The sequence below is a fragment of the Equus quagga genome, chromosome 8 (assembly GCF_021613505.1).
Source record: "Equus quagga isolate Etosha38 chromosome 8, UCLA_HA_Equagga_1.0, whole genome shotgun sequence".
Lineage (NCBI taxonomy): Eukaryota > Metazoa > Chordata > Mammalia > Perissodactyla > Equidae > Equus > Equus quagga.
The window spans coordinates 102,333,602-102,349,084 of NC_060274.1; the positions used below are offsets into that span (position 1 = coordinate 102,333,602).

A 15,483-nucleotide genomic window follows, 5' to 3' on the forward strand; every position below is an offset into this window, starting at 1 on the left:
TCCCGCAGCAGTATGAAGACTGCCTGGGGGGGAGGAAATGGGTTCCCGGGAGGCAGAGGCTTGTTTAATGGAAAAATTCCATCATGCAACACTGAGGAGGCCAAGAAAGTATAGAACATGTATAGAATAATCCCATCCATGTAAAAACTAATGCATACATGCAAACATGCCTACACACACAGAAAATTCCTGGGAGTAACAGTTAATTACAGTAACAGTTAATAACAATGATTACGTAAGTGGAGGAGAGTGGAGAGCGGTGGAGTGGTGACAGGACCGGCTACATATTTCACGAGGCCCACTGCAAAATGAAAACGCAGGATTTGTGTTCAAAATTATAAAGAATTTCAAGAAGGCAAAAGCAGAGCAATAAATGGAACACAGGATCCTTCTACCGCACGGACCCTGTGCAACTGACCAGGTCGCATGTCCATGAAGCCAGCTGGGTAGTAAAGCATGCCTGGTGAAGAGTGAAGAGATCATTTTAAATATCTGTCTTGTTTTCATTTTTACAGTGTGTGAGCACTTTTTTAGATCTAAAAATCTGTACTTTAAAAGGTTGTATGGGGGCCGGCCCGGTGGCGCAGCGGTTGAGTTCGCACGTTCCGCTTCTCGGCGGCCCGGGGTTCACTGGTTCGGATCCCGGGTGCGGACATGGCACTGCTTTGCAGCCATGCTGTGGTAGGCGTCCCACGTATAAACTAGAGGAAGATGGGCATGGATGTTAGCTCAGAGCCAGGCTTCCTCAGCAAAAAGAGGAGGACTGGCAGTAGTTAGCTGAGGGCTAATCTTCCTCCAAAAAACAAAAACAAAAACAAAAACAAAAACAAAACAAAACAAAAAAAAAAGCGACTTTGGGGCTGGCCCCGTGGCCGAGTGGTTAAGTTCGCGCACTCCGCTGCAGGCGGCCCAGTGTTTCGTTGATTTGAATCCTGGGCGCGGACATGGCACTGCTCATCAGACCACGCTGAGGCGGCGTCCCACATGCCACAACTAGAAGGGCCCACAACGAAGAATATACAGCTACGTACGGGGGGCTTTGGGGAGAAAAAGGAAAAAATAAAATCTTTAAAAAAAAAAGGTTGTATGAATCAGAACTAGGGCAGAGGCAATGGAAATGCAAAGGAGAGAGAGCCAGAAAAATAGATTTTTTATTCAGAACCACAGGACTTGGTAAAATACTGACAGGTACATACACTCCGACACCACACAGCACAGAGATGATTGTGTGAACATTCACAATTGCAGCTATGAAATAGCACTTATTTTAAGAAAGCTCCATTATGAAGAGGAGTAGGTTAGCAAAAGGTTTTCCCAGCATTTCTATTTTTCACTCTCCATGAGAAAAATATCAATACACAAAGTGATCTTGAAACCCTTATATCTCGTTACTAAGACAATTGAGTTCTCATCCTACCCAGAATTTTTTTTAAATCATCTTTCTATTCCAAAGACAAATTCATGTTAAAGCATGTCAATTACAAACATCGAAAAACAAGTAACATAGACAGTTTGTTTTTTAAATACCTTATATACTGATGTTTGTTTTTTTGGCTCGCATGCTACCATGACAAACATTCAAGAAAGGAAACATATCATTCAAACAACATTATACAGAAATTCACTTCGCGTATGCATAAGGATGGCAGGATCATGGAGTAGTAAGAGCTTCCGACTGGTGATCAGTAAGCTGCACTAGTTCTGATCCCACCAGATGAAGTGATTTTCTATTCATCCAACCCATCAGATTAACTCTGCTGTCCCATACTAGAAACCTTGCAGCATCAGTTATCCCTCATGTGTCACCACAGAGTAGTAAGCTCAGAATACTTTTTATAACTTTTGTGATGTTACGTTGTTCCTTCGTTCATCTAGCTTTTGTTGAGCTAAGAATCTGTGCTAAGTGCATACAACATGATCCTCCAAGGTGCTAAAGTTCTAACAGAAGAAGACAAATGAGAGAAGTGGCCATTACAACTTAGCGTGATCGTCACAAAGGCAGGGAAAAGCACAGATGCTGGCGTCTGCCCTGGACTCTGAGGTTCTAGAAGAGCTACTAAAAGAGAAAGTGCCTGAGCAGAGTGGTGGTGGTAGTTACGGGCAATCTACCAATCACGTTACTTTGAAATAGTTTAATTGAACTAGAAAGAAATAGAGATCTTCATTTCTTCCCAAAAGAATCTACGGTGAGAGTCCTCTCACTCAAGCCTAGTGCTTTCATTGATTTCCTTCTTACTGCAGGGAACAGAGGATGGAGGGAACTGATGATGGGCAGGAGACAAGCAGGTGAGGAGTGGACCAGAAAGGATTCTGAGTATCTCATTTTTCAGTGTGCTCCAATTTATGCATCTTGGATTATGTAAAAGTGGGAATATACCTAAACATGCAAATTCTAATGGTATAGTAACCTTACTAGCCTGAAGACTTTAAATTAATATGACAGACTCAGGGGACTATCCCCAGGGCATAGTGGTTAAGTTCAGTGCACTCCACTTTGGCAGCCCGGGTTCATAGGTTCAGATCCCGGGCGCAGACCTACACCACTCATTAGGCATGCTGTGGCAGTGACTCACATACAAAGTGGAGGAAGATTGGCACAGATGTTAGCTCAGAGCTAATCTTCCTTAAGCAAAAAAAGAGGAAGATTGGCACAGATGTCAGCAAAAAAAAAAAAAGGGAAGACAGGTTTTTTTACAGTGAGAATCCAAAAGTTTTGCTGTTGTTGCCATGAATAAGGAGTGCAAATGTGCTACCAAAAACAGAACCTTATTTTAAACCCTAATCAAGACAAGCTTCAGCTTTTGGGGATGCATTAAACTAAGTTATGTTTCTCCAAAGAATCAGATCAAAAAGCAACAGAATTTGACTGGGCGCATGAGAATTATTGGAAACTTAGACCTTCAAATAGCATTTGCTTTCTTTAGAATCTCCAAGCAGTCATTTCTCTCTGTTGAATTTCCTTATGTTGTTATTGTGACCTTTTACATCTTTTTTACTACTATTTTACATTGATGAATGCAAGACTTTATGTGGAAATACATGCCCACCTGTGGGGAAGGAACAAGACACAAAATAATGGAGATTTAAAAAGGGGTCGAGTTTCTGGTAACTTGACCAGGAACTCCACTGTGCTTAATGGCGTGAGAGCGGAGTCATGCTTTCTATACCTCAGTCATTTGCATTCACTTGAGCAACGTGAACAGAGAGTCGTCTCTGGAGGAAAGATGGAACAAAGGTTCTCCTTGAAGCATTTGTATTCATTTCTGTGGCATACTTGTTTGTGTATGGAGCACAGGAAAATGCGGGACTCTTTAAATTCTAAATCTATCCAAATATGAGTTATTTCATTTATAGCTTTTTGCATGCATGTATAGGTTTTGTGATGTGTAATTGTGTTAAATCAAAGCAAAATCAATTGAAATATACAAGCTATGTTTTCAATCACATTTCTCTAAATAGATATTCACCTCTTACTTAATAAACTCTGAATTTATAAAAATTTATCAGAGGATAACTTTGTAATCACAGTGCAAAATATAGAGGAAATAGTATAGAATAATGATAATCAAATTTACTACTGAAAAAAATTAAGAGCTTGACCAAACTGAATTTAACAAGCTCTTGTTTTGTTTGTCATTGAAAACGTTGTTCAGATTTTAAACCAGTAGAAAAAATCTGAGAGAAGAATGCAATTAAAAAAGAGAAATGCAAAAAGGCAATATTTACTGAAAGTACTTAAACTCAACTGTTAAAGCAGGAAATATAACTTACGTTTTTAAGTAATGTTTGCAGTGTCTAGGGGTTAAAGGTATTTAAATTTTTCAAGTGTGGTTAATTTATAATAATATGATGAGACTAATATGTGAATTCTATTATGGTTACACAATTAATTGTCAGTTTCACAAAAGGGGGGATGATAAAAGGAAAAGAATACATCCCACTCTCACCAGGAGAGGATGACATACACAATGCCGACAATCCAGATGGCATGGCAATAGAGACAAAGGATTTTGTTCCAAGCAGCTAGAAGATCTATGTCTATGTGACATTGTTTAGTTGTTTCTTTCCTTTTTTTTGTCAAATTTCCTGTGTTTGAGAGTGATTTGCCTAAATGTCAATTTACCTTTGTTCTTGACCCCAAAGAGCAATTTGATTGGTCATCTGTAGCCAATTTAATCAAAATGCATCATTGGAAAACATTTGTTGTAGCCATGTTACATTTTACAGAGAAATGCTTTGTTGAGCCAGATTTTCATCATGCCCTGAATGTCATTAGCCATCTGATTAGTCTCAGCTTCATATTAGAGCATAATCGCCCCTTGCCTGGTTTAGAAATGAATATTTATCTTATGAGAGCAGTGGTGCTCAATCAAGAGGCTCATCAGAATCACTGTAGAGCTTTCTAAACATATGAGCCATACTTGGCCCTGAACTACACAGAATGAGTAAGACTTCTGCTCATCTCACTTTCATTTCCTTTATTTACCAATGTGAGAGCTCTCCAGTAAGCAGGCATTGCCTAGATTAATGGACGGGTAGCTCCTATTGTACTCCTGTATAACTTCCTCTTGGAAGGTTCCAGTGGGTTCCTGTTAGCTGGACTGAGTCCTCTGTTGGCATCTACATACACTCTGTTGGTTCTGAAGAAATATCCCTACTTTTGTGAACACTGAAGATAGAATCTATACAAGACGCAAGAGAGGAAGGAAAGAAATTATCTTAAATCAAGAGGTTTTTTCCTGTCTATTGATTCTACATATACCCAATTCTTTCCCAGCCTCAACAGATCAGAAGAATCCGGGAAGCTAACAAGCTCCAGACAATTTATTAACTTTGTATGGACTCAACCCAGATAGCCACCAACACTTCTCTTTTCATTTCCTTATAACTTGCTTTGCTATGTCCTTGTTACTTTTGGTAGCTCTGGAGAAAGCAATAACAGAGTAAACAGGGAAATTCTATAAGAATAGCAGGGTAAACTCTGTAAGAGTAACAGAGTAAAATATTTGGATGTCTAGGTATCATCATTGTTAGTTCTCTTTATTCATGATGAAATAAAATGGAATGAAAATCATTTTATATTTCAATCAAAAATTCCCAGAGTCTTGGTTGCATTTTCAATAATATATGATATTTCTTGCTATTATTTTTCCCAAGAAACCAATTTCTCTGAGAATAGAAGTCCTTTTATGCATCATGTGGATTATAATTTAGCCTTACATATACTTCATACTTTTGCGTATTCTCAGGTGGAAAATCTGAATTTAGGATTTAGTTTTTTGCCAAAAAGACTTAGCATATAAGAGAATATGGTAAAGACCAGCTAAGTGTTTATCAAACTCATTTCCTCCTCTTCCTGGCACACAGTTTGACTACATTTCTCAGTCTCCCTTGAATTTAGGGGTGTCACCATATGATGACTTCTAAACAATGGAATGTGAGCTGCAGTGATGTGCCCAGCTCCCAGGGTGGGCCCATAGAACCTGGCAGCTGTTTACTCCTTCCTCAGCTGGAGATCGGTGCCCAGGGAGCTCTTGGAAACCATAATTGAGAAGGCACAGTTTAATTTTCCTAGGATCTTGAATGACCTCTGTGCCCCCACCCCCACACATACACCTGCCTAGAAGCTCCTGGACTGTTTTCCTGAGGGAGAAATAATCTTCCCTTGTGCTTAGACCACTAGACATATTGGAGCTCTATTTGTTATGGCACTCAGCCTGTCCCACCTAATACAGAGACTCTATACTGTTGAGAAATTAGAAATGAAAATAAAGATAATTAAACGATTTAACGGTTTTTTAGTAAGACTATTTTTAAACAAGCCCCAAGCTTTAATAGAGCCTAGGAACATGATGTACTTCTAGGTCCTATGGTCTATGATGGTGTGAAAAAGGGTAAGAAAAATACCAGCCCCCATATACTTTTTGGTGACACACTGCATAGAACAGATGCAAAACTCCTCTAAACGCACCTTTGTTATCTCACAGATAAACTGAGATCTGGCCTCTCATGACACATCCAGACATAGATGTTTCTGCTCCTCTCCAGAGCCCACCTTGCTGGAGGCAGGCTCCCCTCCCTGCATCATAGGGCCGAAAAAGAGATGCTGCACAGGAAAATGTGATTCAATCTTTGGAATAGAGTTGCCACTGGAATTCCAAAATATGATTAACATTATTCCTGTAATCAGTCTCTTGAACCAGTGCTTAATCCTGACTCTCTTAAGCCATTGTTTTACAAAAGTAGAAATAAAGTTTATTTAAGCTGATTATTTTAATGTGAATTTTCAAAAAATTTTTAAACAAAATGAATTTATTATTATTTCTGTTGCTGCTTTTGTTTTTTAATTAGTATCATAAAAAGCCAATATATGTTTATTTTAGAAGATACAAAGGAGCAAAAAGAATAAACCATCAAGATATCATCACTTCAAAATAACCCCAGTTGACTTTCCAGGACCCTTTTCTATGCATCCACATGCCTTACTTTTACAAAAATGCAGTCTTTATTTATATTCTTATTGTAATCAGCTTTTTGTCAAAGTTAACTGAAATCTTCCCCACCACAATATATCCATATTACAATATCATTGTTAAAAGATGAAAAGAGTTCAAGTGTATGATTATACCTCCATATAATCAATCTGATAGACATATATGTGCTTCAATTTATTTTGCTTTTAAAATATATTTTAATAGACATCCTTAAATATTTCCTAGAAGTGGAATTCCTTAAAACTGCCAATTTATACGCACAACAGCAAAGTTTTCATTCATCCAGATAACAAATGAGAACTGACTTTTATGCAGACATTATTCTGGACACTTGAGATTCAACAATTGAAAAAAAAAAAAGACAGAAACCCTCCCTCATGGTGCTTACATAGACATGAGAGGGTCTGTCTCCTTGAACTCATACTTTCACTAGGGCTTTCAAAATCTTTGCTACTTTGGTAGGGGAAAAAAGCTTTAATCTTACTGTTTGTGTTTATATAGCCCATAATTCAGACACCCAATGATCTTACTGGCTGCTTAGAGATACCTTAGGTGGGATTGCATCTTGATACTAAAATGAAAACAACCTCTAAGAAAAACCTATAGTGGCAATTTAGCTGGAAAGCTGGATCCAAAGTTCCTTGACCAATGTTAAGAACTGAATTGTGTTCCCACCCAACCAAATTCTTATGTTGAAGTCCTAACTCCCAGTACCTCAGAATGTGACTAGATTTGGAGATAAGGCCTTTAAAGAGGAAAGTAAGGTAAAATAAGGTCATATGGGTGGGCCCTAATCCAGCCTGACCAGTATGTGTCCTTATAAGAAGAGGAGATCAGGACACAGACACACGCAGAGGGAAGACCATGTGAAGACACAGGAAGAAGACGGCCGTCTGCGAACCCCCAGAAGAAACCAACCCTGCAAATATCTTGACCTTGGACTTCTAGCCTCTAGAATCATGAGCAAATAAATTTCTGTTGTTTAAGCCACCCAGTCTGTGATAATTTGTTGTGGCAGCCCCTGCAAACCAATCAGATGGAGCTGGATAATTACTAGTATCTGAAATTAAGAGCTTCCCAGATTATTCAAAGTTCCCTTTTAAAAATCAGAAATCTAGACCAGGAAAACAAACAGAAATAGTAATAGATCAAATCCAGTAGAAAAATTTCAAGTGATTTCACAAATTATTTTATCCTCGTGGAATTTTATTGCCCCAAATGGAGCTTGACCCAGAGAGTCAGTGACTGGGGCCTTCACATCTTATGTTATTCAGCTTAGCTTGATGATGCTTGTGGTGACAGTACTTGATCTGAAGGCAAAGAGGAGATGCTTTCTGGATGTCTTCACACAGCTACTTGAATATACTTACTGTGGAAAGAATAAACTTTTGCAGATTCTCACTAAATTTGCTGTGAATGGACAAATGCAGTAGTGCCTGAGAAATGATGGCAATGCATGATGTTAAAATCAGAAAAAAAATATGCGCCTGACTAACAGAAAGAGAAATCTCAACAGAGAGAGAAAGAAAAACAAAGAACAAAGTACACCTTAACCAAAGACATTAAAAGGGATTGTCTCTAACAAGAGTCACTGACTTTCCATTCAAAAAATATTTTTAAAATGCGTGCATGATATTATGGGGGAAATTAGAATTTAGAAATTAACCCTGACTCTGACCTCAAGTACTTCTTGATATGAGAAAAAAAGACACAGACACAAATAGCCATAATTTCATATAGTCTTTGATAAAATATGAAATGGAAATAAAAACTATAATGAAATCACAGAGGACAGAGAAGGTCATTCTGGCTGAGGCATTGGACAAGACCTGCTGGGGGAGATGTTTATGTTGGGTCTGGAGGTTGTGTAGCATTTACACAGGTGAGGTTGCAGAGGGAGGAACTTTCTAGGCAGGCGGATTAGCACAAGGAAAAGCAGATGTTGTTGAGCGCAAATCATCTTCAGCAAAAAAGTAGGAATCTGACCTGCTTTCATGAGGGGAAGTGTCGAGAGGATGGGGCACTTGGAGTGAAAGGACCTGGGTTTGAGTCCTGTGTTCCCCATTTACTAGATTTATGACCTCAATCCCTGAGCTTCAAATTCCTCATCTGTGAAACAGAAATAATGATCCAAACCTCACAATTATGAAGACTAAAAGAGAGTACCCTCTGTGAAATCTCCACGTAGCAAAGCCTGATACGCAATAAAAATTCAGCAAATGTTAGCTGAACTTAAGGAATTTAAACTTGATTCTATAGAATGGGAGCCAATAAGGTTTTTGAGCATGAAAGTCGGATGACCAAAACTAGGCATTTCGAACTTTATCCCAGTAATATGGTGTGTAGAATGAATTAGGGGCAGCCATTGTGTAAGAAGGAAGACCCATTAGGAGAGCATTAACAATAGCACAGCTTTGAAGCAATGGGAGCCTGAAGCAGGGCTGTGCTGGTGGGAATGGGAATGAAGTGATGGGTGGGGAGAGTTCTGGGGCAAATGGCACTGGGATATGCACCCTGGGACATAGCCGGCTGTTGAGAAAATCGGATTCTTGTCCTGTGACTCTATTCTCAAGTAGTGGCATGACCTCTAGTGAGCAATCTAACCACTGTGGATTCCAAGTTTTCTCTTCTATAAAATAAAGGGATTAGAAAATCTCTAAGTATTCTTACAGCACTAAAATACTTCATGCCTATTTGAATCAATAAATCTTGTTAAGCTGATTAGATGAGAAAGCAAAGAGCATAAGGGAGGTAGAGAAATTGAAGATAACATGAAGCAAAAAGCTTTAAACATTCATTGCTGTGTCAGTAGGCAATGCCATTACTAGGAATATGCCAGAGGAAAATAAACAGGTTTGGGGGAATATGTGATGAATGTCATTTCTAACGGTTTGAAAGGATGTCCTTCAAACAATTAAACATGCAGCTTTATGAGTATTCAACAAATTGCTTTCTATTATCTCCTATACCATGTAAAGATCAAATTTGAAAGCAAATATTTTTTCTTTAATTTATAGATTCTTTTCATCGGAGATTCAACCAACAGAGGGATAATGTACTATCTGATCGAAAGACTGAATGAAACCTTGCAGGAATGGCAGAAGGTGCATGGCACTAAATTCTACCACAACGTCAATGGCGGGAAGACCTTGATCAGTTATTCCTACTATCCCCAGTTCTGGATAAGCCCTTCATTAAGACCAACGTTTGAAAAAGCACTTGAACATCTCTTGCAAAGGTACAATGGAACTATTATGAGCAGCACGAAGCCACAATGCACTGATGTTTTACTAGCGGTCATAATTGCTCACTGTATATCAAATGTGCTGAAAAGCTTAAATACCAAATAATATGGCTGAAAATGAGTTGGAAATGACAAGGGGGTCCTGTGATCAGGATGCCAGATATGGTTCAATGAAATGCGAGGTAATGCTGTTAAAATGTTTGCCATCTGTTTCAAGGCAACATGTGCTATTTTTCTTTCTGGATTTCAGATCGCGTCCCCTGGAGAATACCGGCCAGACTGTATTGGTCGTTGGTGGTGTTCAGTGGCTTAATTCCAATCACCTACAAATTATTCACAAGGTTTTAAAAAGGTAAATTTCTGCAAAAATAATTGTCATTAGTATTCTAAGTAACAGAAAAAAGTACTCGATGTGACTGAATTTTATCAGATGTTATTTAAAGAGCAATTTGTGATTTAGAACTAAAAACTTAAAGTCTAGCTTAAAATGTCTCAAAACACTTTTGCATCTAATCATAAGGTGACTCTTCAGTATCCAAATTTACATTTACTATGGATCAAAAAATGCCCACCGACACATAAAATTCCATCCACAAAAAAACCCTAATACACATCAAATCTATAAAATGAGAATTTAGTCCTCTACACCAATTATCATATTCTAAAAGAATTACACTGTATTTGCTTATGTAAACACCAACATCTAGAAATGTAATTGAAGTTCATGACTTCAGAATTCTGATTATTTCACAGGGAAAATTTACTCAATATCCTTGTGATCATCAAAACCTTGGGAATTGGGTTTCATCTGCCAGTGGAGGGCGTGCATTTCCTAACACAGGTAAGCCCATTTCCTCCAGGCTATGCGAACTTTATGGTTCCCATAAAGATCTCTGCTGGGGTCTGAAAAAGGACCCAAAAGGCACTACATAATATTTAGCAACCTTCAAAAGAACCAAAGGAGATAATATACTTCAAGATTATGATTTCAAATCAGTTATAATTATTTCTGGAGATAAGAAGACCATAGGTCATAAATATGTTATAAAAATGTTTTGAGTTCATAAAAGAAGAAAGGGGGTGTCAAACCATGAGAAAATAAAGAACTGAGGGGTAGATGACAGGATTATGCTTTAAATATCCCCTTACCCCTCTAAGGTTTCATACACCTTTAAAGGCTCATGCTGAAACCACAAATGAAATTGTCAGTATCAATGAGTATTTTGGGAAAGAGTGGCTTTTTTGAAGATGATTCCTGAATGATTGTTTTAAAAAAATCGTCTTTGAAGTCATATCATTAGTTTTTCCTCTGGTTGGATATTCATAAATGAAAGGAGTTAGAGGCCCTGACCAGTTCTTATAGAGGGTAGTAAATTAGTCTCAACACTAATAGAAGTCTCAGGAAAGAAAAGAAAGACAACATCTGTAGGTAGGAGAACAGCTGCTCTTGTTCAAGCGAGGAGAGTGCACGGGCAGCCAGATTTGTGTGCAACTGCTCGGGGGAGCTTGGTGGAGCACTGGGAATTGGGGAGACGAGAAGCTGTCCATTTAATATGTAAACTGGATGAGATTTATTTTTGTGGCAATGTTGAGCACGCTTAGCTTTTTCCAGCACAGATAACGCGACTGCCCTCCCCTTTCTTGAAACTTTGCCCCCTCAATCTGTGATGCAAAAACAGGAGAGCTGGTAGAAAGCAGCCCAAGTAACGGCTACAAGTTCAGCCTCTTGGAATAAGGAGGGGTTCAGGTTATGTAAAATGAATTGAGGTATTTAGCATCTGGGGTAGCTGAAGGGTTTGAGACTGTTGGGGATTAGAAAAGGGGTCCTCTGATAATTTTTGCTATGGGTTATGAGTTGAATCTCCTTTAACGTTATTTGAAGGCTATAGCTCAAGATTGCAACTCCTTCTGGAGGGCTCTGGTGGCTCCACTTTACTTCTTTGCTTGAGCTCTCCACAGGAACTGGAGTACTTGTGGCCCCTACCTATGTTTAGGTTACTAACTCAGGATCAGTTCCTCTCAGCAGACAGCAAACATTTCTTCAGCACTTATTATGTGCCAGACACTGTGTTAAACATTGTGCCCGCCACCAGGGCTTTGATGGTGCCCATCGGTCTTTTCAAACTGAGTGAAGACAAAAGGAGGGAAGAAGAGGAGGGGAAACCATAGAAAGAATGAGAAAGGAATAATAGCAAGTGGAAGTAGAAAAGAAATCTGAACTCCTTATCATATGCTCATGTGGCCATTCAAGACTTGATCTCTGCCTTCCTCTGAAGACTTACCCCTTGCTACCAGTGTATATGCACAAATACACACACACACACACACACACTCACAACACCACTGAGCTCAGTCATGCTAAGCGTGTTTCAGCTTTCAAGCACACCATGCTCTCAGTCACCTCCAGGTCTTCCCTCTTGGCACCCACTCTCCCACCACCTCATCCCCTGGGTAATTTCCGCTCACCTTTCAAGTGCTCCTTTAAATGCTGTTGCCTCTGGTTGCCTCTGGAAAGACTTAATTGACACAACTCGATTGGCTACTCCTGCCATGAACTCCTGTAATAGTGTCTTGTGTCCTCATTCATGTCATTCAACAGATACAATCCTTGGTTATCTTTGTCCCCTGCTAGATGAATCTCTGTGAAAGCTAGGAGGGAGGGCTGCATTTCTCACTCTGGTTGGTACCCCCGAATGGAAAACACAATGCTCACCACACACTAGACTCAAAAAATATCTTATGCATGAATGAGTGAGTGATATTTTGTATGATTTGGCTGTTCCCAGATTGCCATGTTAGGACTGAGACATTCATTCTCCTGGGCTGGTGAGAGCGTGGCCACTTGATGACCCACACCTGAATCCCAGGAGAAACTGCCTTTTGCTGCAGAGACCCAACTTGCCCGTGTAGAAGTACCAAGACTCAGCCCCTTCCCTTAATTTGGGCCGTCTAGGAAGGACCGGCCCAGCTTTAGACCTCCTGCTGGGACCCACGAAAGCCTCTGTTGCAGCTATATTGCTCCCTTACGGAGGTGTTGATCCCAAGAACGCTCTCCTAGTAGCCTCTTGCAAGCAAATTTCCATCTCAGAGTCGATTCCCCAGAGAACAGACATTTCTCTAGAAAATTTTCTCTAGGAACTGCTTACTATAAAGTTCTGTGTACCTTTCATAATTAGACATCTTAAAGTTGAGAAAATACTTGTAACTAGATAAGCAAAAGCCTACAAACAATACTGAGCATCGCTTTTCATGTGGTGGCACAGACCAAATTTCCATCTGTCTCTTTTCCTTCAGACTTCTTCTTTACGAGCCTTTTCTTTTCACTACTTTTATTTTGGGGGAAACACTGTTCTTTGAATGCCATGTAAAAGTAGGTATGCAAGCACAGTGGACTGCTTCTTTCATGCTGCTTCTTTTACCTTGCAGTTGGGTTAACAAATGCAAGTAATTTGCTTTTTTACTTGGAAACTGGAAATCATTTTTGTCCTTTAGAAAAGGCAAAGGGAATGCCAGCCCCGGTGGCCTTTGGTTAAGTTTGGCACACTCTGCTTCAGCAGACCAGGTTCAGTTCCCAGACATGGACCTACACTGCTCTGTTAGCAGCCACGCTGTGCTGGCAGCCCACATACTAAAAAGTATAGAGGGAAATTGGCACAGATGTTAGCTCAGGGCAAATCTTCCTCAGCAAAAAAAGAAAAGAAAAGAAAAGGCAAAGGGCGTACAATTCCCTCCCTATGTCAGTTTGAGTTTTCTAAGAATCAGATAGTAAGACAGTTTTGCAGAAGCAGGGGATTTATTTGGGAGAATGCCTGGGAATAAAAAGGGAAGGGTGCAAGAGCAGGCAGGAAGAGTTCAGACCACAGCACCCTCTGCATAGCACTCAATCTTGCTCTGATATTTTTTGAATCTCTACCATGTATTGGGAACTGTGTCTGGCTGTAACATGTCTGATATGAAGGGAGAGGAAGAAAGATGGATTAGGTAGGTCTCAGACTACAGGTCAGTCTGAGAAAGGCTTGGCCAAGCCGATGAAGAATCCTGGAGCTAGAGTAGTTCGTGGAGGAGTCCCTCCCCTCAACAGCGGACCTGAACTGGAACTTCCGCCAAGAGTGATCATTGCCTGGGATGTGGCTGGAGAGGGAAGAAAATGATCCAGAGAAGCAGCAGTTGGAGCCTTCACTCAATTCTGCTGCTCCCCAACGCACACACCCCTTCTCTGTGTCCCCACCCCCACTGACTGGTGAACTTCCCTCTGCTCAGGAGCCCCATCTTGAAGCCTCATCGTCCAGCTGTCCCCTGCTCCTGCAGAGCTCTTCCCTGTTCTCCACAGCCAAGAGCCTGGTATATTTCCCTCCAATAAAGCACTTAGTACACAATTTACCTGTCTGTTTCTCCTATTAGAATGCAATGTTTTAAGAACAGGGACCACAATTTATTTATCCTTGTATTCCTGTCCGTCAGCGCAGAGCTAAGCACAAAACAGATGCTAATTAAATTCAAACAATTAAATGAATAAGAATCGAAACAGAGATAGCATTTGTGATTTTTAAATCTTGGTTTTAAATTGAAAATTTTAGATATTTCAATGGGTCTTTTTGGGCAACAAACCTAACTACTTTTCGTAGAAGGGGAAGTTCCAAACTGTGTGTCACTATAGATATTTGTATATTGTTGTTTTATTTATACATAAATGTTTATATTTATATTCAATAAAAAATTAGGACACATCTTTATTTAGGAAATCTATGTGAAATTAATTCTTTATCTCACAATAGGACCAATCTGTAAAAAAGAAATTTACATGATTTCTACTTGAGTTATTAAGTCATAAAACAATCCTCTTAATAAAAATTCTCATTCTTCTGCTTTGCAATACAGAGTGAAGTTCAGAACTTATGGAAAGAAAATTTGATTATTCTGGATGCTGCAAAAAAATATGGCTATGAAGTGGTCGACACATTCACTATAACAATGGGGCGATACAAAGAGTTTCTGCAGGGAACATGTGGATGTCATTTCCATGAGGTATTTTTTATGCTGGCTCTCTGATTTTTATTGCTTTTGATTTTTTTTTAAATTTCTTATTGTATCTTTAATTGCATTGTCAGCCTTATCTTGCATTAAAAAACTATGTCAGGAGGAGATTAAATAATGTATATTCATCATCACTCAACCAGAACATGTAACAGTCACATCTCCAGGCTCTACAAAATGAGGTGTTAAAAAAATTAGTATTTAGGGCCTGGGCCTGTGGCATAGTGGTGAAGTTCAGTGCATTCCACTTTGGCGGCCTGGGTTCCTGAGTTCAGATTCTGGGCACAGACCTACACTACTCATCAGCCATGCTGTGGGGGCCTCCCACATATAAAGTGGAGAAAGATTGCACAGATGTTGGCTCAGGGCTAATCTTCCTCAGCAAAAATAAATAAATAAATAAATAAATAATTAGTAGTTATGTAGATACTTGAAAACTAGATCACTGGTCAATACAAGCTGGAAGATGTGAACTTGGAGAGCACTTACCTTGTCTAGATTCCGATCCGTCCTGTCAGAAATTGTGTCCAAAGAAGGTGGCAAATGTCTTTAGTGGATGTAGCTTACAAATTAAGACGATTTAATGTGCTAAGCTAATGAATGACCTTCCTCCATTGGTTTATCCAATGCATTAACAGGAAGGCCTGTGTTTTGACTAGCTTCCTGACCCCCCCCCCCATTGGTGAAAATGCTTGTATTTATAGTCAATAC

The 15,483-nt window shown here is 39.5% G+C and overlaps 1 protein-coding gene across 5 annotated transcripts in view; it reads left to right on the plus strand.

Annotated features, from left to right (window-relative positions):
• CPED1 (cadherin like and PC-esterase domain containing 1) overlaps nt 1–15,483 on the plus strand; it is a 271,872-nt gene that overhangs the window by 239,445 nt on the left and 16,944 nt on the right. For all 5 annotated transcript variants that reach the window (XM_046669323.1, XM_046669321.1, XM_046669319.1 and 2 more), the window contains 4 exons: nt 9,512–9,732; nt 9,989–10,090; nt 10,492–10,579; nt 14,617–14,763. In XM_046669323.1, the coding sequence (XP_046525279.1) occupies nt 9,512–9,732; nt 9,989–10,090; nt 10,492–10,579; nt 14,617–14,763 (558 nt within the window). The remainder of the gene's footprint in view (nt 1–9,511; nt 9,733–9,988; nt 10,091–10,491; nt 10,580–14,616; nt 14,764–15,483) is intronic.